General features: G+C 38.7%; 1 protein-coding gene across 11 annotated transcripts in view; it reads left to right on the forward strand.

Moving 5' to 3' along the window:
- LOC122547955 (uncharacterized) overlaps positions 1 to 26,346 on the forward strand; it is a 281,415-nt gene that overhangs the window by 164,617 nt on the left and 90,452 nt on the right. For all 11 annotated transcript variants that reach the window (XM_087998904.1, XM_087998907.1, XM_087998903.1 and 8 more), the window contains one exon: positions 17,946 to 18,073. In XM_087998904.1, coding sequence (XP_087855030.1) covers positions 17,946 to 18,073 — 128 coding nt within the window. The remainder of the gene's footprint in view (positions 1 to 17,945; positions 18,074 to 26,346) is intronic.

A 26,346-nucleotide genomic window follows, 5' to 3' on the forward strand; every position in this document is an offset into this window, starting at 1 on the left:
CCGGGTCTCTGGCGCTGTGAGGCATCAGTGCTAACCACTGTGCCACCGTGCCGCCCTTAATCTGTATCCCTTTGTTCCCTGCCCATTCACATATCGGTCTAGATACATCTTAAATTACGCTATCATGCCCACCTCTGCCATCTCCACTGGCAACGCTTTCCAGGCACCGACCACCCTCTGCGTAAAGAACTTTCCATTACACACTTCCCCTTTCACTTTGAACTTGAGACCCCTAGTAATTGACTCCCCCGTTCTGGGGAAAAAGCTTCTTGCTATCCACCCTGACTATACCTCTCATGATTTTGTAGACCTCCAAATAGGTCCTCCCTCAATCTGTCTTTCTAATGAAAATAATCCTAATCTACTCAACCTCTCTTTATAGCTAGTACCCTCCAGACCAGGCAACATCCTAGTGAACCTCCTCTACACCTTTTCCAAAGTACCCACATCCTTTTGGTAATGTGGTGACCAGAACTGTATGCAACAAGAAGCAATCATCCCAACACCCACAAACTGAGCTGCAGTGGAACATTATTTCAATGAGCCACCACACACTGCAGCGTAGAGGAACTACGAAGAGCAAAGGAAAATCACCTATACAGTGTATTCAAAAAGAATAGGTTCCCAATGAACACAGTGCACAGATTTCTCAGCAACAAACCCAAACAAGCAGACAAAACGTGCCTAGAAACCCTTGCCGCTCTCCCCTCCATCAAAGACCTCTCTGAAATGACTGCCAGACTACTACAACCTCTTGGCATCATAGTAGCCCACAAACCCACCAACACACTAAAACAGCAGCTAATGAGCTTGAAAGACCCTATACAGATAACAAACAAAACTAATGTCATTTACTAAATACCTTGCAAGAATTGAAACAAACACTACATTTGACAAACGGGCAGAAAACTAGCCACCGGGTTACATGAACATCAACTAGCCACAAAAAGACATGGCCCACTCTCACTAGTATCTTTACATATGGATGAGGAAAGACACCACTTCGACTGGGACAGCACATCCATCCTAGGACACGCCAAGCAGAGACACGTGCAGAAATTCCTAGAAGCATGGCAATCCAACCCAGAACTCAATTAAAAAACACATTGACTTGGATTCCATTTTCCACCCCCTGAGAAAAAGAACAGGAAATGACGTCCCCAACCCAAGGAAACCTAAACACATAAATAAAAAGTGGGCCATACCACCGATGCTTCACCAGAGGCTCACTGGTGATGTCACCTAGTATGGTGACGAAACATCTGAAAACAAACCTTCCAGCTTGGCGAGCAAACTTACATCCAGAACCTCAACCTGAGCTACATATCTTCTGAAAACTCACTGCTATCTACTAAAGTCTCAGTCATGGTAACATAATTTTGAAAAGTGCATGAGGAAGGAGTAAATAAATTAACAAAATTGGCAAGAATCACGAATGGAAATTAGACAGTTCATTACAACATCAGGGTATCATAGCAGTGTGACTCCACCAGGCAAAGTATTGTTATTGTCATTGTCACAATTGTGGGGACAATTCAAATGCTTGTTAAGGTTTTTGTCTTGAGATCATTTTTGGCAATATGGCTTCCAGGGAAATGTTGGTTGCTTAGCATAAGGTTTTGTAAAGAGTGCAGATTGAAGGGAATGGCTGCTTTTACTTCAATGATTGACTTTGTTTTGAGATGTTCATGTAAAGAATGAAATAGTTCCATGTTATCGCAGAGACCAAAAAGCAGACTATAATTTAAAAATCTTTAACAACATAATCCTCGAAAGTAAGAAAATTAGATGAAAGATTTGGCTAATGGCTATTGAAACTTCTGCCATCTGCTGGTGTTGTGCAAATTTTGATTTTGATTGCAAATCAAAGAGCAAATACTGCTTTATTGAAAAAAAAATGGTTTTAGCTAATGTGTGATTTTTTTTAGCACCCTGCACTGATTAAAATTGAAACTGGAATGTTTATGAATCACAAGGTTAGTGGACCTGCCATTCATTTTTGCCTTACATGGGGATTTGATTGTAAAGGTGAATGATTTTTAAGCTTGCATTACTGGATGGAGCATTCTTTTTGTGCCTTGAGATTAGATAGTTTGTTCCTTCAAACTGTTTTAAGAATGTTGTTGTTCAAGCGAATTATCTTTATTTCCATATTTCACATTCTCTCCAGGTCACAGGAACTACTGTAGGGGGACAAATGGGTGCCGAGGCCTGACCACAAATGCCCTAAACTTTGATTAAATTGAGTACTTAATGGCATATCGGGACTAGGTCCATCATTCCAACTCGTTGCATTTTTTTTTTGTTTTCTTCTCTCTGCCTCTTCCTGTGAGGTATTGATGTTGTTATTGGCATTCTATCAATGGGTCATTATTGCACTCCGATGCCTCTACAAAGTGAGCCTTAATTAGTACTGGTATGGCAGCAGCATCATTGCTATCAAAGGGATAATGTAGGTAGATTGACTTGGGAGAAAGCTGTGGGATTTAGGAAACCTCATGTATAAATCACAAAATGCTAGATAATAGGGAAAGCAAATGGATTGTTAGCTTTTATTTCAAAGGGAATGGTGTATACAAACAGGGAGGTTTGCTGAAAGCCACTAGTCAAGTAACATCTAGAATACTGTCAACCGTTTTGGCCTGTTGATATCAAATGTGGATGGATTATGTTAGGAAGGAGAGGTTGAGTAGATTAGGTCTGTGCTGATTGGAGTTTAAAAGAATGAGAGACAACATTATTGAAACTGACAAGACTTTTACAGGCCAAAAAGGGGAAGATGTGGAGAGGTCATTTCCCCTGGCAAGAGAGTCCAGGAGTAAAGGCATAATCTCAGAGTAAGAGACCACCCAGTTAGGACAGAGATCAGGAAGAACTACTTCTGTTAGAAAGTCGTGAATCTATGGTCTGTGAATCAGAGGTCTGTGGAGGATGTGTCATTACGTATATTCATGGTTAATCAGTAAGGGAATCAAGGATAATAGTGAAAAATCAGAAAAGAGATTTGAGGATGACCAAGAGCACACATGATCTCATTAAATAGTGGAGTATATGCTATTGGCCAAACAGTCTGCTGCTGCTTCTCTGTATTACAGTCTTATATCACAGACTCGGTTGATCCTGTATTCACTGAAAACTCAATTTCTTTAACTCCAGTAAAATTCAATGGATAGTTGTGGGAAACAGGAATTCTGTTTGAATTTCCCTCCCCAAAGTCAAAGGAATACATGTTGTAGCACCCCAGTAAAAATTGCAAATGAAATCAAATCAACATCTAAGACGAGACATTGGAACGAGGATTCTCCTGGTCTGCAAGCCTGACTGCAAGCCTGACTGCTATTGAGTTACTGTAAAAGGATTAGTGGGAACTTCTTGGGTAAATTAATCAGTTTTAAATTTATTTCATATCATTTTTTGATAAAACCTGAGCGATTACTAAACTGCTCACTTTCCCAAAACTTTAGTTTAATGCAACTAGGAAGAAGTGCATAAGGGATGAATTGGATGCAGATGGATCATCATTGTGTCGAATCATTTTCACATAATGCTGCATTTCATGCACCTCACTTTCACAAAGATAAAATGCAAGTTAGAGAAATTAAAACTAAGATTGGAGGACCTTATTAATAGCAGTTAGCAGTTTTGTTTGTAGGACATTAATTATAAAGTTGGAGCTGCTGGACAAAGACCCAAAATATTTCCTCTTGTGCAGTAAATTAAATGAATCGCCAACTACTTCAGTAACATTTGTCCTCATTGATGGGAGCATTTCCAAAATATCAGTTGGGTTGGGGGCTGATTGTTGAATTTGTGATGGGATCTGATTCTATGATATGTTTTTGCTCTTTTTTTGCATCAAGTAAACTTTTGTTGGAGTGGGTTTGTGGGAGGCACTCATGACATTTGTTGCTGGAATGTTACAGAGTGTCCAGGTACTTGTACGAATTTTAACTCTGGGTTCGGGCAAAGAGAAACTGGCAAAAAAAAAGGCATGCGGGACAAATTTCTGGATTTAACTCCTTCTATTCCAGTCATAGGAACTAGAAAAATGAAGAGCTAATTCGATAGGGAATGTTCTATTCTTTTTGCACATGACTTTGAATTTGTAAATCAGTTTCTAGACTATTTCCGAAACAGTGATTTCTTTCTTTTTTCCTGTTTTTGGTTATTTTTAACTTGCTGTGTGACCGTTTCATTGGTGTAGAGTTGAAGGATTAATTGCTTCATTGTGATTCTTGCTTTCCTTTGTGCGGTGGATATTGCTTTACTCTTGTCACTTAAAGGAAATCGAAGTCATTTAATCCAAATAGATAGTTGCAAACACACAATTTACTCATAGAATTATCTTATTTTATTTTGTTTCATTAGCACTGCATATTAGATGTAGTTCGAGACCAGACGTGTCCCGAGCTGTAGTTTACTATACCCTGCTGTGATGCAAATAGAGATGGCGACATTTTTCTATTCAATAGGTCCACTGGGAAAGTGGGGGTTGAGCATAATGTCTGTTCCCAGGCTAAGCCTTGCCTAATGTTTATTATGCCTTAAACAAATAAAATCCTCATTAAAGAGTTTTAATGCCTGGCGATTATTATTTATGCTGCGTTTACAGAATTGCAGATATATGATTCAGTCTTTGGGATGATTGAGCTGCTTTTGTTCACAAAAAACATGTGCCACTGCAAAGATAATTGCTCTCCTATAATCCAAACTACATACATTCCAAACATAAATGCCAACAAGGCATTCTTTTCTTGAGAAGATTAAATGCTGAACTCTTGTGATAAAACAATATGAGTGACACAAACCATTTCCACGTTCACCAACATATAACCATTCTTTACTCCTATTTAACTACACTAAAAATGGACCTTAGTTTTGTTCTACCTTGTGGCTCATGTTTTAATCAGATAATTTTAAAATATATTTGGTGATAAAGCCAAGAAGAGAAATGCTATTTTGTATGATGTCAGGAGATGCAGTAGCAAGCACCAGTTATTAATTCAACTAGATTATCATAATTTTATTTCTCAAATAGATACAATTTTGATACAAATTTAGGTGTGTTATAATATTTTAAGGTAGAAGAGACTACATTCAAAAATCCAATCAAAGGTTGTTGCAAATAGTCATGAATGAATAGATTCTTGTGATATTTTACTTTGACAATGATTGATTCAGTGGCATTGTTCAGAGAGAATTGAAGTTTAGTCGATGCTTTTTTTTAATGTCTGAAGAATGAAGCTCAGGCTAAAGGGTTAAACCTTGTTCTGAAGGATTATATTTTGACAAAGCCCAAGAAGCCCCTAATCAAATCAAAAGACTGTTGTTTGAAGGGACCCTAATATCGGACACATCAGGGGGTAATCGCTATTCCAAAAGCTTTAACAAAATGAATGAGGGGAATGATGAATGTGTTAGGAGGCCTGAAGGTGAGAGATAGGAAAGGTTAACGTTTTTTATGGATTGTGCTAATTTGATTAAAGTTAGTAACACAAGTTAAATGTTGTTTCATGCTTCATCAGATTGCCCCTTCTTTAACTCCCAAAAAATAATGATATCTGCTGGCAAACAGTCTGATATCAGATTCTGCTTTCAGTGACACTGTCATATACTGGGTTTGGCATAATGAAGACTTCAGTACAAAATGACTGGCAATGTTTGTACGCGGATTAATATATCTTTAAAAGAAAGCTGCACATTAACTACACAGACTTTTTTTTGGTGACCATATCCTACTGCCTAAAATCCAATAATAACTGATTTCGCTCACAAGAAAATGTCCTCTTTAACATACATGTTTCAGAGCTCATTGAGTCTACTTTCAAGATTTTATCTGATGCACTTTTAGATGAAGTAGTATTTCTGAGTATCTCATAGCATTCTGTTTTATGTCAGAAGGTCTTCTAGCATGTTTTAATCCCATTTCATAACTCTCTGTACGTATGTCTTCTTCATGTGAACCCTGTCCTTTGAGGGGTTTACAGATGTTGAAAGTGGCAGAAATCTTAGGTTACAGCTTCAAAATGTGTGATGCTTAACTTAATGAGAATTGCAGATACTGAGGTGATGTGTGACTTGAGTATTGTTTATGCTGAAATTCTTTTCTAGAATTTGTGAAATGGGGGCTGTGGTTGACTTTTTAAATTCTCTACAAACCCCAAATCTGTCTTTCAATTTACTATTAAGGTGTAGGACTAAATTAAAACAAAATATAGATGAAATTGTGGTTGACTCTTAACTGCCCTCTGGGCAATTAAGGATGGACAGTAAGTGCTGGCCTAGCCAACGATGGCCTCATCCTGTGAGTAAGTAAATACAGCAAATTGAAAGTGAGACTTTGATGGCTGAAGGTTTCTGTGGTAATAAAAATTTTAGTCATGAACGTGTCAGAACAGGCAGCTGCTCAAAATTATAAATAAGACATAAATAAATTCCATCCAGTTAAACCTGTCTAAAAAATGTTGTTTTCTACATTAATAGAAATCTTTAAAGGTTTACGTTTTAGTTTTGTATACAAGTACATTAAAATGTCTAAATAGGCAGAGATCTTATTATGCAGATTCATTTCATTCACATTTAAAAATAAATAAGCATATTATCTCACACAACCCAGTCAATCCAACATCTCCTTGTGCTGTATTTGATAAGAATATCCATGAGGTGTGATGAGGGGTTTGCAGAATTTATCCCTGCACCATCTGCTGCCTAGGAAACAGGTCAGCCTGTAGGTTGATGGCAGAGCTCAACTCTGTACAATCTGCTTAGTTATTTGGGTCTAAAGAAGAAAGATTGGCAGAGATCCGGCAGTAGCTTCGTAATCATTCTTTTTAAAATGATGATAGTCATCATTTGGATAGATTTAAATTGCAAATGACGCTATCATCAAAATGCAAAATTGGAACTCCTTTCAAGGAAGTCCAGCACATTTTGAACTGGCTGCTTCTTACTGATCGTGTTCACGCTGTTTGTTTTCCAGCAAAAAAACACTGTTTGTTAATTTTCTAGTTTATTTTGAGGGAAACACGACAGTGTAACAGGAATCATATATGTTGCTGAAGAAAAGACATTTTTGTTGAAGCTTTTCTTTGGGTCAATTCACAAGAATACCAGTAAAGATGAAAATCAACATTTATGAGAGGAAATAATGAATTATTTTTGTAATCTGGCTCTGACTGGTTGAGACAGTGCTTTAGAGAATGCTGCTAATGAGGATTGACAAGTAACTGCCAGGCTTTGTTTAGACTTCAAACAGGCAGGTTTGACTTTGATTTGTTGGGTAATTACTCCAGGTAGTGAATGAGCTAATGGCTGCCATCAGTTTTGTTGCACTGGAATAGGTGAAGTGCATGCAAATGTACTTTCCTTTTGAAATAACAGGATCCTTTATATGTGGCGCTTAGGTGGTTAGCGCAGGATTCCCATTTCCTGGCTTGTCGTAGCGTCTCTCGCCCGTAGGTGTTCAAAGTTTGTGAGAAGATTTGTAGCTCGGGTGCTCGTTGCTGTGGTTCTGTTCGCCGAGCTGGAAGTTTTTGTTGCAAACGTTTCGTCCCCTGTCTAGGTGACATCCTCAGTGCTTGGGCTTCACAGGAGGCTCCCAAGCACTGAGGATGTCACCTAGACAGGGGACGAAACATTTGCAACAAAAACTTCCAGCTCGGCGAACAGAACCACAGCAGGATTCTTTATATTAATATATGCACCTTCCAGTATATGTAGGTTCTCCATACTGCCAGTCTGATTGACAATCCTCAACGGGAGATAATTTTGCACATTCAAAATTATCCAGCAAATGTTGTCCAGTTGCAGAATCACATGTAATGTTTAACACTGTTGCGTTTTGTGCAAGTACAGGGCGGTTGAGCATACCGTGCTTGTTGCCGTAGAACCATAGGCTCCCTACATGTGGGATAAGGTCATTCAGCCCATTGTGTGCACCAACCCTCTGAAGAGCATCCCATCCACACCCAGCCCCCTGGTCTATCCCTTCAACTCCCCATTTGCCAGTGCTAACCCACCTAGCCTATACATTACAGGGCAATTTAGCATGGTCAATCTACCAAAGCTGCACATCTTTAGAATTTGGGAAGAAACCAGATCAACCAGTAGAGGCCCACCACATAGACAGTCACTCAAGTCTGGAATTAAACCCAGGTCTTTAGGGCTGTGAGGCAGCAGTGCTAACCCCTGAGATACCGTGACACCAGCCAATCAAATGCATACGATATTTCATATGATCTGTCGGTCTTTGGGACAAATGGCCTCTCTTCCTGGCATCACTGAGGCAGTCAAATTCATATAACAATTAACTTTTTTAGATGATTAACAGAGCATCCTTTTGACTTGACAGTAGCATCGTGTTAGTGGCAAACACCACACGTTGCTACTGCAGATTAGTAGCATGAAACAGCCAGTCTTATGACATGTGGAACTCTAAGAATCCCAATATGTATAATGATCAGAAAGGGTAGGTTTGCAGTATAAAGCCACAGTGAATCACTTCACTGGTTTTTCACATAGGACAACAAGGAAAGGGTACTGATACATTTTAAGCATGATTTTGAGCACAGTTTGGAGCCCACTAAGATACGTAACGAACTTCTTGTATGTAGCTGTGGATTCAAATGTAGTAAACATATCACCAAGATATTGGAAAAATGCAAGGGATAAGAGTTAGGTAGCATTCTGTCCAATGCAAATTTCTCATGAAATCCAACACAAATGTTTGCAAGAGCTGGGCCAAGTGGAAATTCTGTGGAAAAACCATTTTTGACCAGAAATCACGTTGTTGAAACTGAACCAAGCTACGTAAGATGTTGAGTTCACAAGTTCAATAATTTATGATTCTCTTAATTGTGACAGGTCTAGATCACTATGATATAATTCCGCAGTGCAGATACGTTTTGCTTCTTTGAGTGGTATATTGTTGGATGGACTAGCAATGTCAAACAAAAACATGGATGCTGCACTGCTATTGAGATGCAAGTCCAACAAAATTTGCACAAGTACGAAAGAATTCTTCACTGTAAGTGAAAAACTTGCGCAAATTTAGCCAAATGTTTGGCCAGCTCGTGTTGTGCAGAATCAGTCATAGATAGGAGAGTACGTAAAGGAATATCACTTTTGTGTGTCGTACATACTTGTACATAGATGGATGCAGTGAGCCATGCATTCTCCATGGCAATACCTCTAGCAAGCAGAGTCCACTTGCCAACCAATCCACATTCTTCCCTCATTAAGTGGAAATGTTGGATTTTCTCTTTATTTCTATTCTTGCAAATTGTCCTGATGAGCAAAAAGTAAAAAGTTTCAATAAAATGTGTCTTTGTTCAGCAAAACTCAAGTTTTCTACTACCAAACAACTATTTGTGAACCATCTTTTTTGATGAAATATTAATGTACGACTGTGTAGGTTCTCTTAGGTGAGAGTACAAGATATCCTTGGCTCAAATCAAGAAAGACAGATTTCTGCCCATGCCTTGGCTAAAATTGACTGCTACATATCTCAACATGATTACATTTCATAAAGTACTCCATTGGATATAATATGTATTGAATACCTTGAGGTTGTAAAATGTGCAGTATAAAGTTTTCTCTTTCCCCATTTCTTCTCTCATTTCTCCTGCAACTAAATTAACCCATTCTTGCATATAAAGACATCAGCCTAGATGTTAATTCCCCAAGATGGCGGAGAGTTTGGGGGTGCAGAGATAAAAAGCAAGGTGCCACACAGTGATTCCCAAATAGCCACACAAGTACCCAATTTGATTGTTACACTGGTGAATATCATGGTGCCATGTCCTTGGAAAAACAGGTCCATATGGGACCCTGATTTGGAATTAACGCTTGCTGAGTTAGGCTCCCACAGGACGAGAGAGCTGGAAACTGAGGCACTCTCCAAGATAAGTGGCTTTCTCAGCACTGTGGCCAGAAGGAGCAGTATGTCCTCCAACTCAACCTGGCCCCCAACTTCAGACTCCTCCCAGCTTTCCTGACTGCAGACCACATTGGAGTGCCAACTTTTCCCCATCCAAGTGCCAATTCTTTTTCTCCCATCACCACCTGAATGCTGGGAACTGTCCTGTCATTTGTGAGTTTTCTCATTTGCTGATAAAGCTGTCCTTCTGGTCGACTGCCAAGTGGGAGAAAAGCCTTAAGCTTCAAATGTGATCCTACTGTTAAAACTGACAGGACATCCCTATGTCTTCTGCCCATTTTTGTTTTGACTGTCAACCTCTCTGCCTTCCTATAAATATCTAGATTCCTGATTTATCTTTTGAGCTCTTATTGATACTTTGTTCAGCATTTGTTAGAAAGCCATTGAAACTACTTGAATTTTGAATCCCAAAAATGCATTAGTATGGATTAAAGAAACCAGCATATTGTTAATGACCTCTAATAACTGCAAGTTCAAGATAGTGTCATACCATATGAGAGTGGTAAAGGCCTTGAAATTAGTTCCATTAAGTGATCAGTAAGCCCAGCAAATTGGTTCTTGGCTTCATTAAGATAGGATCAGGAAGCTGTAACTTCTAGTTGCTACCCTGAGATGCCTAATGACCTCAAGTACATTTGTGGATAATGATGGGTGGAGGGGGATGTACAGCTGAGATGGGGAATCAGCAATCATGCTGGAAGCAGCCGCATTGGTTGTATAATACTGCTAATGAAGGTGGTTTTAACACCATGTGCAATGTGAAATGGCCATTGGTGTCAATGACATCAGTTCCCTCACAATTACTGTTCACCATTACTTTTAGAAGGAAACAATGGATTTGTTCTCTTCATTTTAGTTTTAAAAATGAGGAGATATGCCTTCCTTTATGCTGTGGGTTTTGTCGCACCATCACCACCTGCAACACTGGGAGAGGTCAAAAAAATGCAAAATGTATAACATTTCCCAGATCCACTTAAATCCAGTTTAGGGATAATGCCTACAGAAGAACATTCATATAACATAGTGTTTCAGCAAATTGAAATGCCAGCATGGTTGTGATTGACTCATCTGTTTGGCTAGTACTTTCCTATCTCTATAACTTCCTTTGAGATCTCTCTACTCATTCAAGCATCAATCTCTCAATGTCCATTACAGACCTGATTACAGTTGCTCCATAAAGCAGTTGTACAGCAAGTTCCAAATATTACTATTTAACCATCTCTATTTCAAACGGACAAAGAAAAGTACTTTTTTTGCAAAATGCCAAAGACATAAACTGCTGTCTACATTGATCTAATTCAGTTTGGAATGAATAAAATATAACTCAAATTAAAACTCCTCTTGCTCAGCAGTAGTTCTGCTTTGCAATGTAACATCTGTGTAGATTTATACAGATGGTCAGACCAGATGTGAATGATCAGCATTTAACCTCCTCTGCATTGATAATTAAATTTTGCAGATCTTATTACCTTCCTTATAAAGGGCAACCTGAGCCTGCTAACTGAGCAAATGCTTTAGACTCCTCATTCATAAAGATGTGCTGGACTTATTTATCATTGAGGAAGAGCTACCTCTATTTCCTCCTCTTTGTATTTGAATTGTTCATTACCATTCATGACTGAGTATGGCAGGACTGCAGAGCTAAAGTCTGGTCCATTGTTTGTGGGATCATCCAGCTCTGTCCACCATATGATGCTTCCAACATTTGGCACTTTGTCCTGTGTTGTAGCTTCATCAGTTTAACACCTTTATTGGGCTTGCCTGATGCTACTCCTGCCATGCTGTCCAACAATCTTCACTGAACCAAACTCGATCCCCTGGCTTGAGATAATGTGGGATAGATCAGACCACAAATGAATGAATAAAATTCTGCTATTGTTGACGGCCGACGGCCCACGACACCTCATTAATGCCCAGTTTTGAGTTGTTCGATCTGCTTGAAATCTATCCAATTTAACGCAATTATGGTGTCACACAACACGTGAAGGCATCTTCAATGTGAAGATAGGACTTTGCTCCACGAGGAATGTACAGTAATCATTCCTTCAGATACTGTCATAAACAGATGCATCTGTAAACTGCAGGTAGGTTGGCCGAGGAGAGGTCGAGTATATTTCTCCCTCTCATTGGTGTTCTCACTAATTGCCATAGGCACAGTTTATCAGCTATATTCTTTAGCAAACTAGTGATGTTACCTGAGCCATTAGGTGATGGAGTTTGAAGTCCCCAATCAGAATAACTTCGACATTGTCTGATTTTGATGAAAAGAACTGTCAGGCTTGCCAATTCTGTGGGACAGCTGTCCCAGTTTTGTCACCAGCCTCCACTTGTTCCCAAAATCAGTAAGGAGGACTTTCGACAGAACTGGGTTTGCTGTTGTTATTTTCAATGCCTAGGCCGATGCCAGGTGGTCTGTCTGATTTCATGCCTTTTTTTTCAACTTTGCAATGAGTTGGTCTGGAAGAGTCATATGTGGACCAGACTTGGTCAGGACATTAGTGAACATCCCTAAAGAAAATTAGTAAACCAGATGACCATCAATATTGGTTTTATGGTTGTATGAGGGGAGCTTTTAATTCCATATTTCTAAATTTAAATCCTACCAAATATCTTGATGGAATTTGAGTCTTTGTGATTAGCTTGGGCGTCTGAATTACTATTCCAGTGACATTATCTCTATGCTGCTGCCTCTGTAGTGAGCGATTCACTTTCAAACAAATTGTTACCATGTTTGTTCCAGACTAGTAGTTCTAATGGTCCATGCACAAATGTTGATAACACAATTTCTCACGCTGTGGTTTTGATGTTTTTCTATTCTTTTTCTAAATGGTATATCAATTGTGGGCGGCACGGTGGCACAGTGGTTAGCACTGCTGCCTCACAGCGCCAGAGACCCGGGTTCAATTCCCGCCTCAGGCGACTGACTGTGTGGAGTTTGCACGTTCTCCCCGTGTCTGCGTGGGTTTCCTCCGGGTGCTCCGGTTTCCTCCCACAGTCCAAAAGATGTGCAGGGTCAGGTGAATTGGCCATACTGAATTGCCCATAGTGTTAGGTAAGGGGTAAATGTAGGGGTATGGGTGGGTTTCGCTTCGGCGGGTCGGTGTGGACTTGTTGGGCCAAAGGGCCTGTTTCCACACTGTAATCTAATCTAATCTAATCTAATCTAATTCTGATGCAGCAAGAATTAATTAATATTTCTGTTCAGTAACTATTAATTGATCTTTCAACATAAGCTTTTCATCCAACTTATTCTAAACACAGGTCAAATCGTGGCAGTCTGTGCATTTTCAAGACTGTTGTGAAATTCTACTCCTGTGATTTAGCACATTTCCATTTTGTCAACATGCAAGCAAAAGATTGTACATTTACAGGAGACAACTGCACATCTTACAGGAAAATCTGATCACAAATGTTCAGATTGGGTTTGACTTGAGTAGTCTAATAATTAGCCCCCGAAGCCATGTTTTGACAATGAAGAAAATAAAATTCTTACTCCCCCAATTGCTCACATGATAATATAAATCATAAACACATTAAGAGTTTGCATATTAGAAAGCTGCTATTATAATTGAGTATTTAAGAAATGTTTTAGATCAAAAGTAATCTATTCTTGGATAAAGGAAACTGTAGATCAATTTCTTAATTTAATTATTGAAGTTTGCTTTACTTGGGTATATGCTTTCTTATCCAGATTACTAGCTTAACTTCCCAAATTTCTTGCTACAACATATTTTAATTGTGTACAAGCAAAGCAGTCTTAACCCAGTCCTAAAATCTGATGCCGTGCTCCTTTGATTATTAGTGTGTCATAATCTTTTGCAGCATATCAATTGTTATAACTTTGGATTTGATGTGATCATTGATCTAATTGAAAAGGTGAGCTTGTGTTTGTAGTGTAATATACCATGAGTATTTTTTAAGGAAGTGGACAGCTTGCTGTTAAGATAGTCTGCTTGAATAATTGAACATGAAAAGTGTCCTGTCAGCTGTTTCCCAGTAATAAAAGTTCCACTGTCATGAAATGCTGACAGTCTCTGATTTCCAGTGGATGACATTAGTGAATAAATGTATTGCCTTCCTGAATTAACAGCAATATCTGCAGACATTGAGACCGTGCTGATGGCTGGGTTTTCATTCCTACATTGGAATCCCAATGTTGCAATGACATCCAGGTCCTAAAAATCCACTGATATTGAAACACGTGCATGCGCTGTTGCGATATGCAAAGCACCTAATTGACCATGAGTCACATTGTATTTCAATTTGCTGTGGTCTTTGTGGGAAGAAATGACTTGGGACCAAGCCAGAAATGAGGCTGATTTTAAGGACAACCGGTAGCCATCGCTGAGGCAGCTATTTGTTCATCCATAAAATGAAAGCATAAACTGAGCAGAGGGTAATGTGCAGGGAGAGTCTCCCTGCTACAAATAGGCAGTAGGTCCATAAACTTGTCAAAAGGGAAAAGATCACAAAGTTTCAGGTTTGTATTTAGTCAGTTTTAGCATTAAATAAAGCTTCCATATAAATTACTCTTAATGTAGAATTCATATTATTATTTAAACATGACAGTACTTGGTGCAAAAGTTACTGAACCATTGTAGTTTCGGGTTCATTTTCAAATCCAGAAATTGGGCTGGTCTTCCAATATTGTGAAATGATGTGCATGCACAGAAACTTCTCACTGATGACCAGTAACTTTTACAACAGTGTTTTAGAACTGTTCTACTTTTTTAAAAAAAGGTTAATTTCCCCATGGAGTCATAAGTTTGCATTTTGCTTCATAATACATTAACAGAAAAATTGTATCTTTATTTCCTCTGAATCTTGGGTCACCATTATTCAAGATTTTACTATTTTCTCTTGTCTACAAGATTTGTCAGTTTGGCAAAGAAAATGAGTCCAAGGTCAATGAGAGTTGAGTAGTGTATAAGAGGCTGCAATAATATGATTGTGGGTTTCTTTTACTGTTGCATCATGTTTGAGTAGCTCTCAAGTCTAAAATGGCAGTTTACAAACTAAGTGGTTTTGAATGGAGTTATAAGATTGCTGTGAAATTTGATTAACAGTAGGTCGATATCAGAACTGCTTCCATTTCAACATCAAATGGAAGATCATTGATGCATAGGGATGTATGATGTATAAGAACCATCTGGTTGCAGTGGTTAGAATCATAGAATCTCTGATTTGCTTTGGCTGGATTTCACCACCACCCTATCCCCCGAAATGATACAGTGACAACATATGAAATAGAATTTTTACTCTCACAGTTAACTAAATTATATCAAGCCTCAAAACTCAGAACCACATTAAGGAGATTATATTTTTGAACAGCTGTCACTACAATGTGAAGATGTTAGAGATTCTAGTGTCTCAGAATACATTTATGTTTGAGAGAAAGGAAACTGGAGGTGGATGCCACCCTAGGTTTAAGCAAGAACTTTTCCTAGTATGAATCAGAACAGACTTCCTCCCTGGTCAAATGCAAGAACTATCTCTGGCCTGACTTTCAACTGAAGCTATCATGGATACTGGGTAGCATCTTAAATTCAGAAAAATGCATCAGAATTTCTTCCCTTTTGAGGGCTGGTGTTTTGAAGTCTGTGGAATCATGATCTAATGCAATGTTGTCCAACAGCATATTGATGCTCACGAAAGATGCGGTGAGCAGGTTAATATATTAGTCACATGATACAAAATAGGTGCAATATTAATAAACTAAATGCCCAAAATCTTGAACATGGATTTGAGAATTTAAAGCATGAGCAATGACGAATAATACACTCACTGCCAGAGCTAGAAGAACAGCTTCAAATAAGATTTGTAACCCACGTGTTCTGTGAAATGAACCTGCTTCAGATGCTTTCAGAGAGTGGTGAAATCCGTTCAAGGAAGTGTTCTGACAGCGTGCTCCAGAATTTCTTCTTGTGAATTGTCTTTCTTTGTCAGAATTGGTATTTTTGGAGACACTCGAGAGAAAGATAATTAACAAATGTGTTTATATTGTGCTCTTACATGCTCTGACTTTTGCTTTTCTGTTGCCTGAAATTTCCAAACACAGCATCCTGGCAACAATTGGATCTTTGTCTCATGACCAACTTCTTGAAATCTCTCCCTTTATTCTTATAGCACTATTCCTTTCAATGGTTCATTTCAACAGATCTATAAAGATAAAGGTTGCAACTCTGTCACAGTTTGCCACAATTGCACTTCCAACCCACATTGTCAGCCTTGCAATGCTGTCTGTCACTCTTGTACCTGAACTGTTTTTCCAGTAACTGCCAAATATCAATCAAACAAAACCTAGTGTTTCAGTTGGCATCCCCACTGTCACTGGGGTCCCCAAGATCAGGGCCATCAAGCTGTTCTCCTTTTTGAAGGTTGGTCCTGTTTTCAATGAGAGATCTTGCAGATTTGAATATGTTGTTATTTTGAGGCAAGTGAGAGAAAGAACAAACAATGGACTAGTTTTCTTGTCTCATTGAGGAAATGGTCGTTCAACTGATAAGAGCAAAAGGTGCTGGAGAAACTCTAGCAGTATCTGTAGTGAGAAACAGAAGTAATGTTTCAAGTCCAGTGACTCTTTGTTCAGAACAGGTTCCTGGACTCAATGTTAACTCTGCTTTTCTCTCTCCACAGATGCTGCCAGACCTACTGAGTTTCTCTGGCAATCTGTTTTTGTTTCAGATTTCCAACATCCACAGATTTTCATTATAATCTGATAAGTATAGTCACAGTCTGACTTCTGTAACTTCTGTATAACAGTTGTTGATTTCTTGCTTGGGACAGATGATAAATAATAGTTTGAATTAAGCCCCCATTTGCATTGTGACATTAAAGCCACTCACTACTGTTTCACACACGCCTGTCGCTGATTCATGACATATGAAGGGTGGCGACCAGGTTAGGCAGCATTGACCTAATTGAATGCTATACAAACTTGAGGGGCTGAATGGCCTAGTCCTCTACTGATCATAGGTAATATTTTACAGGGTGAAACCCTGGTCTATCAAAATGCTGGTCCTTTATGAAAAGTCGTACGTATTGTGGACCAGTCTGTGGAATACAATTAACATAGATATTGATTGATGCATCCCGGTGCCACAATGTTGCAATCACCTTCCATTATCAATTTCAGGCTGCCCAAATATTAATTTGTTGCTTACCGCTGAAATGTAAAGTTCATTTTCTCCATCACAATTTCCTACTGTTCTGATCAATTAAAAAAATAACCTGCTGAAAAGAGAAGCTTTGAGAGAGTGAAGTGTTAATTTATCATCTCCATTCTTATCCTGGAAACAGCCATGAAGACACGCAATGACAGAGGTTTAGTACAATAGTATGAAGGGGTTGTGCTGGTGCACAGTGCCAGAGGATCTCTTTGAAAGTGTGTGTGAGTCTGCTAACAGAATACCTCCACGCTAATGGTAGGCTCCAGGCAGTGGTGCTGTGAAAGCAGGAATGGGGTTTCGGATCTGATTGAAATTCAGTGAAAATCACAGCATAGGATCTGGTCAGTCAAGTAATTGATGCCGTCAGACACAACACTGAAGTCCTTCTGCACCAGCGTATATGCTGCCAGCAGTGGGTTCACGCTGTGAACGGAGAACAATTAATAGAATCGAGTCTACTTTATGCCATACAAAGAACTTGTGAAAGAACGTCAGTTGCTGGAAGCATAAAGGATGCCCTGCCTGCAGTGACTTGCATTCTGTAAATTAAACAGGAATTTTTCAGTTTTTTGCCTATTTTGAACTAAATCACAGTGTAGATAGAATTAGGGAAGAAATGGCTTTTAGTCGGTCGCATATTCTCTCTCCAGTACAATGGGCTCGATGGACATGGTCTGCTGTGTGTGGTGGAGGAGACTATAGCCTCCAGTTTGTGCAGAAAATAACTGGAGCAAGGCAAGTTCTTGTGTTAGTTTAGGGAAAGAGGAGCGGAACTAATGGGGCTAGAATCTTTATGGAATTGAATGGCCTTCTCACAGAATGTATTCATTTTGTTTCAGGAGTTCAGACTCCGAGGGAGCATTCGAGACACCTGAAGAGACAACACCTGTCAAAGTGCCTCCGCAGAGCTCTTCTACAGCTGCTGCTGAGAAGGAAAGCCAAGAACAGCAGCCTTCAGTACCGTCAGGTAAAGGAAGACAGATATGATTAATGAGGGCTGGCTGAAGGTCAAATTGATAAGGTAAAATCACAAAAGCACACAACAGTCCGTGCAAAAGATAGGAATTTTAAATAATGTGGCATTGTGTGTTTCTGTGACTTTCTTTGTTATTCATGTGCCACACCATTCCGATTTGAGGTACGTAACTCAAGATAAATTGAAAGACTCCAAATCATTCTATATTTTCAAAGACATTAACAGAAATAAACAATACCTCAATTTTGTTGTTATTATTATTATTATTATTATTATTTATCCTCTCAAAATACCAAAAAATTCATTGTTTGTTGATGTTTGTTATTAACGAAAATCTAAAGGTTGGTATATAATGGGGGTCCCACTCACTGACAGGAGAGCCAGCAAGAGTCCTGCTATGTCTCCTTTACAGAACACCAAACTAAGTGCCATTCAGAGAATGGTCAGGTCATAACTGGGCCTTCAAAGATTCTGGGTTGGTAGTTTTATTAATTGTGGCACCATGTTGGAGTGCATGGCTGCTGCCAGTACTTCATTCATGAGGCTACTAATGGAAGCAGGTTAAGTGATGCCAAAAGGGTCATGGGAAGAGCAGTTGGCAGCAAGGGTGGTTGGGGAGTGATGAGGGCAGTAACTTTAAAAGGGGCACACCCCCACTTTTCTGTGCCCGGTCCCTCAATCAGGAACTGAATGCTTTTAAATAGGGGATCTCCTGACTAGCAACCCCATACAGGTTTATTTGTTGAGCTTCCTACCTGGCAAATCCCTTCTTCACTGCATATTGGTAAATGGTTGTGGAATGTAATCCTTAAGTAGGTATTCATTGCCCAACACGAGCCTCCATTGGTAGTGGAGTTGGCCTTTCACCCACAAATCTTATCAGGGTCCCTTACCCACCATATTCTCTGCCATCGAATGTGCCATGTGGATGAGCATTAAATTTCACCTCATTCATCTGAAAAATTTGGAGGCAGTGTCTTTCAGTCCTTCATCAACATTGTCTTTTGAATAAAGACATCCAGGCAAAATGAATATGCAATACCTATTTGGGTTCTAATAGTATTAAACTGCTCAAATAAGAAAGATGTCTGATGTTGAGCCATTGATTTTGAGTGGCTAAGGTCTACCCATATTATTTCCTCTTGCTATCTGCAAATAACATTTGAGGTAGAGTGCAGAGTTGTATTTATGGCACATGGATCCTGGGATGGCAGCAGTCCAGATTGAATGAATTCAGTGTGGGATGCCATGCCACTGAAATCTATCTAATTCTTGAAGATGTAGAGTTTGGCCTTATTGCCATTGTAAGTCTGCCTCCTTTCCTCTTGTAAAACCTGTACACAATGTTTCCACAGAATTCAATGATAACTTTGCACCTCAGCTAAGATTTTGGAAGGTTTTGCATTTTGAAAATTATTGTATGTGTATTTGGTTCTGTGGAGACAGTAAGTGATGCATAACATCACTGCATATCACATTTGAGCATGTCATTGTCAGTGTTTGTGTTACAATTAGTGTTTGGCTCTTAAAGATCACCTGAATGCAAACTTTTTTTTGGACCTCTTTGGTGGATTTCCATAGTTTAAAAATGTGTTGCTGGAAAAGCATAGCAAGTCAGGCAGCATCAAAGGAACAGGAGAATCGACGTTTCAGGCATAAGCCCTTCTTCAGGAATAAGGATTTCCATAGTGCAATGTCAGACTTTTAGAATTCTTATCCACGACTTAAAATATATCACTGAGGCTGTGCTTGTCCTAACACGTAGCATCTAACTTCAAAATGAGCAAGGGTTTATTAAAAATATTAACAGTCAATATTCTTGACACATGTATTAGCATTGTCATCCAAATGTTATGGAACTAATACCAGTTCCCAACTTTTGCCAAATATGTAACATTTACAAGGAGAACAAATGATTGTGGGACAAAGTGTCATTTTATGTTTAGATGAATTTTCTGGCATTGAACTAATTTCAAGTCAGCTTGGGTTTATGGATCATATCTGATAATCTTGGCGCACAAATTTTTAAAAATAGAATCAAGTCAGGCAGATCTGTCTCAGGCAGATTTTTTTCAACCCACTTCTTCCTGTTTGTATTTTATTATTGGAGAAGCTACTGGCAATGTATTTAGATCTTAAAAATAAAACTGAACAGGATGTTTTCCTTAAAACATGTCATGTCTACTATTGGATTAATGACTTAAAGTAATTCCAGATTTACTAATTTGCCTTTATTTCAAAAGCAAACTGGTTGAAGCAGTGGGGGATGTTTATACGCAGAATATATGTGCTCCATACATTGAGGTCTTGGATTACTTTATTTTTCGGTGGGCATTATTTTAATCAATGTGCCAGTGATCAAACTTCAAAATGTAATTCACCATCTATGAAAAGCTGTAAGAAATCCTAGGGTTGTAAAGGAGTTACAAAAATAGCAAACTTTGTATTCTTTGTGATGAATCAAACTGTCTTAATTGAAAAGATCTATTTGAGGCGTTGCAGTGGAATGGGGGGGGACACCCTTTTCTCTGAGCCAGAAGCTCTGGCTTTGAGTCCCAATCCAAGACTTAGCCAAGAAAGGTCTGGTCATAATGTGTCCAAACAGTGTGTTTTATCATTGATCTCCCGACACATACCAGTGGTATGGAAGTAAGAGTGGGAGAAAGTCCTGGTCAGACATGTGGTGGAAAGAAAGTTGGCATCTCTGCCATCACTGCCCATAGTTCCATGAAATGTAAGAATGCATGTTGTCACGACAACTCGGAATGGGATTGGTTGGTTCATTTGGTTTGATGCCTCCCATGTCATTCAGACTGATGCCCACAGCACAGGTTTGATTTCCATTATGCAGAGGTAAACTTGGGAGATGATTCATTGTTCTGCCCCTAAGAATGGAAAGCAAGCACCGCTAACAAAAACTGTCAACAGCTCCAAATTATCAGACAATGAGTCAAGGAGTTACTTTTGGGCACAGCACACATGAATAAATGAATTAATTGAGTCAAAAAAATCTTTTGTCAGCTGCATATTTCACAATTACCTAAATACTTATAAATTTTATGAATATAATATTTCCTCATTGCACAAAAGACAGAAAAGGCAAAATATCAGTGAAAACAAGCGACTCATTTGATCTGAGAAGCATTGGTTTTAAATTGAGATTATATTAATCATTGAATTTTAAATTCCAGTGGATATGGTGGAAACTACATTGAATTTAAATCAGATAAACATATATTTTCCTGCAAATCAACAAAATGTTTCCATTTGGAATATATTGCTTAACACAATCATGTGGCTGGATATCATTCTAATGATACAACAGTCTGAGTGCAGATGCTTTCAGAATGCAAATTTTATTTATATCTTGGGTGTTCATCTCTTAACATTTAAAAGGTGTTTGGGATCCCAACACTATCAATCATCCTTATGTGAAAAGTCTAACAATTGAACTTGTGTATGCATATGTGATTGATGGAAAGCCTGCATCTACATTCCAATTTGATAGGGTCTGAACAAAGCAAACAAAACTCTATGTTCTTTCCAGAAAAATAAGCTTTCAGAACTCTCCTTCGAATATTTCCAGTCAGAATAATGACAAAGAGAAACTTTTGACTTTTCTGGCAGCAATTAATTACCCTACTTCCTAATGAAGTTCATTAAGGGAATACTTGATCCTTGTTTCTTTTTGGCTGAATGATGTTAATCTGATGAATGTTACTGCGTACTTAATGGGAATTTGATCTGATTATGTTTTCTACTAAATGTTACTGTTAATATACAAAACTGGATAAACTGTGGGCGGCACAGTGGCACAGTGGTTAGCACTGCTGCCTCACAGCGCCAGAGACCCGAGTTCAATTCCCGCCTCAGGTGACTCTCTGTGTGGAGTTTGCACTTTCTCCCCGTGTCTTCGTGGGTTTCCTCCGGGTGCTCCGGTTTCCTCCCGCAGTCCAAAAATGTGCAGGTCAGGTGAATTGGCCAAGTTAAATTGCGTGTAGTGTTAGGTGAAGGGGTAAATGTACGGGCATGGGTCTGGGTGGGTTGCGCTTTGGTGGGTCGGTGTAGACTTGTTGGGCCGAAGGGCCTGTTTCCACACTGTAAGTAATCTAATCTAATCTAATTAAAAACCTGCAGGTGAAAACGCGATCAAATAATAGAAATATTGCATTTCAGGCTTTCAACTAATTCAGATCCTGGGCAGAGTCAAATGGAACATAAAAATGAGAAGAAATGCAAAGAAAGAAAAAGTTGGGACTTCTATAGTCCTGTTGCTGTCCCTGGGACAAACTAAAATACTTTAGAGCGATTAAATTGTAACTCCTGGCAGGCAAAGAAGACAAACAATTTGGATGCACCAAGGGTCCACAAAAGCAATGGTGGTATTAGTTGAGGGCCAAAACGTTGGATGGGGTACTGAAAAGAGATCCTATGCTCTTTTTTTGATTAGTCTATTGGATCTTTTGAAAGGTGTATATATCTCAAATGAAAGAAGGCTGCTTTGAAATGTTAATGCTTCCTCAATGTTGCATGATGGCCTAGATCTCATGCTCTAGTTGTACAATGTAGTTTAAACCTAATGCTAATTACAATCTGGAAATGAAATGCTGGTTTACATTTTGGAATGAAACCGTTCATTCATACTCTTAGGATATAACTTCTGACAAAAGGTTCCAACTGAAGTATTCGCCTTTCTGTTTTAGACTCTGCCCCACTGCACGTTTTTTTCACTTTAGTTTGAGAGTTCCTGACTGCAAAACTTTCCTTATTGCATTTTTAAAAGTACCTGATTATGCAAAATTTTTCACGCATCATCTGCATCTATCCATTTTCTCTACCATTGTAATTTTATCCACAGATGATTTCAACGCTGCTCTTTGCTCACAGGCGCTGAAATTGAGCAAGATGTGAAGGGATCACACTTTGCCAAAACTGGCGGATAAAGGCACTGTTGCACAACACAAAACTGAATGAATCATTTACTCTGGCTTTCAATGTATCTTGGATTTATTCAGAAAAGGCAGCCAGGAGGAGAAACACATAGGCAGTCCTTGCACATTAAAAAAAAAACCCTGACTGCATGTCTTTAGAACTTCACTATAAAAATAATGTTTTGTGCGAGGATGATATCATGGAATATTGAGAATGTTATTCCGAATAAATAAATAAATAAATAAATAAATAAATAAATAATATTAGAAATCTTAACACTCCATGTCCTGAACAATTTGGACCTGTTCTTCACCTGACCATGGCACTGGAATTCCAAAACGCACACAATGTCTCCGATTATGCACTTATTTTAAAATTATGTAAGATTATGCGTCAAATAGTGTTTTTCACAAGAGAATGTGAAGATCACCTATCTCATAATTTAGGAAATAAGTCAGGAAAGAGCACTTTGGACAGATAATAGTAATGGCTGTCACTTAATTTAGAACACTTGAGAATGCTGAGCAGGGCATTTTTGATGAGGAAAGAAAAAATGGGAGCTGCTAATTAGTTTGCTTAGGGCAGCTATCATTATTATCTAGGTTAACAGATGGTGTAGCTGAGAGTTTGCTAAGAGATGTGGAAATTTATTTTCTCCTGTCCAGTTGAATTGAACGAGGTTGTTGGAAATGGTCATTTCAAACATATAAACAAGCCCAAATTGAATGTTTAAGATAATAACTGGGGTGATGACTATTGAAGTTGTTACCTATATAAAGACAAAAGAAACTGACAAAATGTTTAATAATTAGTGATCAACTGAATTTATGAGATAAAAACTAGCCAGGTGTCAGTCAGGAGCCTGTCTCTTGAAAGCTATAATAACAACAGGAAGGTATTTATTAATTGGATATTATATTGAGAATATTGAAATAATAATGAAAGGTATTTTTGTCAGTTTGATTTTTTTTTCTACTATATTGTAAATTAGCATTTTGTTAACTGTGACAACACAGTATAAGAGTTATCCCCTTAAATGTGCAGAAAAAGGTGTTGGAGATACTGTGATTGGAGTAGTATAAATCTGCTATGGAAGCAGATCTTGCTGGAAGGCAACCATTTATGAAGGACATCTGGTACTAAAGTTGGTGTACAAAGAGCTAAGCATTCTTTTGAAACAGGGCATATCAAAAAATATGCTGTACTGATTTTCTTTATCAAAGGTCGTGCAGGTTATTGAGGCAACCAGTCTGTATGAAACTTTGTCACTTGGGCTACTAATTTAAAAATCCATTTGTCATGTAAATTAAACCAATATTGTGCACTCTATTGTGATATTTTCTTTAGATATGGACTGTAATTTTATTTGCAGTCGAGAGATTAATAATACATGACAAGTTCAGTGTGACTAATGAACATCTTACCAATTAAAATGTGATGTGGGTGCTTTTGACAGTTTTGTGTGATGATGTAAAAGACTTAATTATGTTATTTTATTTTTGTGGCAAACAGCGAGGGTGATACCAATTGATTGCACGAATAGTCGAAAAGAAAAGGCAGACAAGTGGTTGACAAGTTTTAATACAGTTAAGTCTGAGATGTATACTGGGAGAACCGATAGGGACAGTCAATGTAGACTCACTAGTATAGTTCAAAGGAGTGTGCAGGTTCAGAGGGGGTCATATGCATTAAACTTGAATGGGACAGTGCCTATTAATTTGGGGAGTGGTTAGCAAAGCATATTGGAGCTCAGACATCAGAAATAGATATTCAGTACAAAAGCATGTAAGTTCTGCTGAAACTGTACAACATTTTTGATTTGGCTACAGCTAGTATATTTTCTCCAGTTCTGTTCATCATTCTTCAGGAAATATGAGGTTCATAAAGTACAGAAGAGATTAGTTACCAAATTAGTAATCCGATTAGTTACAGCGATGAGTAATTATGGCTTCAACATTATGCTGGAGAAGTTAGGTTTCTTGAGTGAAGGAGATTGTGGAGAAATTTTGAGAGAGGTGTACAAGAATGTGAAAGATTTATAAGAGGTAGACAAAGAAAAGCTGTCCTCATTAGCTGGATGAGCAGTATTAGTGTCTAATTCATAGAACAAGGACATGGAGCAGAATTTTATCAGAGTTTGAGTGAAGTGGGTAATAGTGAGATTTACAACAAAATCAGATAAGTCCAGTGTGGCCCATTTCGATATTGGAGCTATCTCACTGTGCAATATAGTTAGGAGAGTGGGCAATAGTCAGTTCTGTAGGGCCAGCATCTACAGCCAGAGGAATCGCATACTGTCAATCAGTCATAGGGATTCAGCCATTGATCTTGAAAAGAAAAGTTGTAGTGGAGGGTGATTCTATAATTAGAGGTACAGATAGCATCCTTTTGTAAATAGGATCCAGAGTTCTGCATGGTATTTTGGCTCAAAATATTTACTTTCCTACTCTTCGGATGTTGTCAGAATTGCTGTGCCCTTCCAGCTTCTTATCTATCAAGTCCTGCATGGTGTGTTGCCTGCCTTGGGTTAAGGTATGGACATCTCAAACTGGCTTGAAAGGATATTGGAATGGGAGGGGAAGGATCCATATGTTGTGGTCCAAGTTGGGGCCAACACATGGGCAAGAATCCTGTTTGGGGAATATCATGAATTAGGATCAAAATTTAAAAAAAAAAGGACCTTCAAGGTTCTAATCTCTGGACTATTCTCTGAGCCACGAGAAAAATGAAAAGATGATTAGGGAAGTAAACATCTGGCTAAAGGAGTAGTATGGGAAAGAGGAGTTCCATTTCATGGGGCATTCATTTTGGAACAGATGGGATCTATACCATTGGGTTTGAGCTGCACCTGAACCGATCTGGGACCAGGATCCTAGCAGAACATCTAAACAGGGTGGTGAATCTTTGTAACTCATTGTTGCAAAAGCCTTTGAGCCCAAGTCATATAATGTATTTAAGGCAGAGATAGGTAGGTTCTTGAGTGATAAGGGGTTACAGGGAGAAGGCAGGAGATTGGGGTTGAGAAACGTATCAGCCATGATTGAATGGCGGAGCAGTTGCGAGGGGTCGAATGGCCTAATTTTGCTCATATATCTTAAGGTCTTCTGGAATTATGGTGAGATTTTTGGGAAAAAATGGTGAACTGCCAATTAAGGGACATTATTGCTTGTTAAACAACTTTCCCGGAAGGTCTACAAAGATTCACTTCAGCGTGAATCTGAAACAATACTCGAAGTATATTTTCCCAACTGGGTTCTTTGCTTGTGCAGACTTGTTTGGAGAATTTAATCCCTTGAGTTGATTTTAACAAGAACATAGGGAGCTTGAAAATA

Source organism: Chiloscyllium plagiosum, unplaced genomic scaffold, assembly GCF_037043375.1.
Source record: "Chiloscyllium plagiosum isolate Xiang-an unplaced genomic scaffold, Cpla_swu_hap1 HiC_scaffold_22, whole genome shotgun sequence".
Lineage (NCBI taxonomy): Eukaryota > Metazoa > Chordata > Chondrichthyes > Orectolobiformes > Hemiscylliidae > Chiloscyllium > Chiloscyllium plagiosum.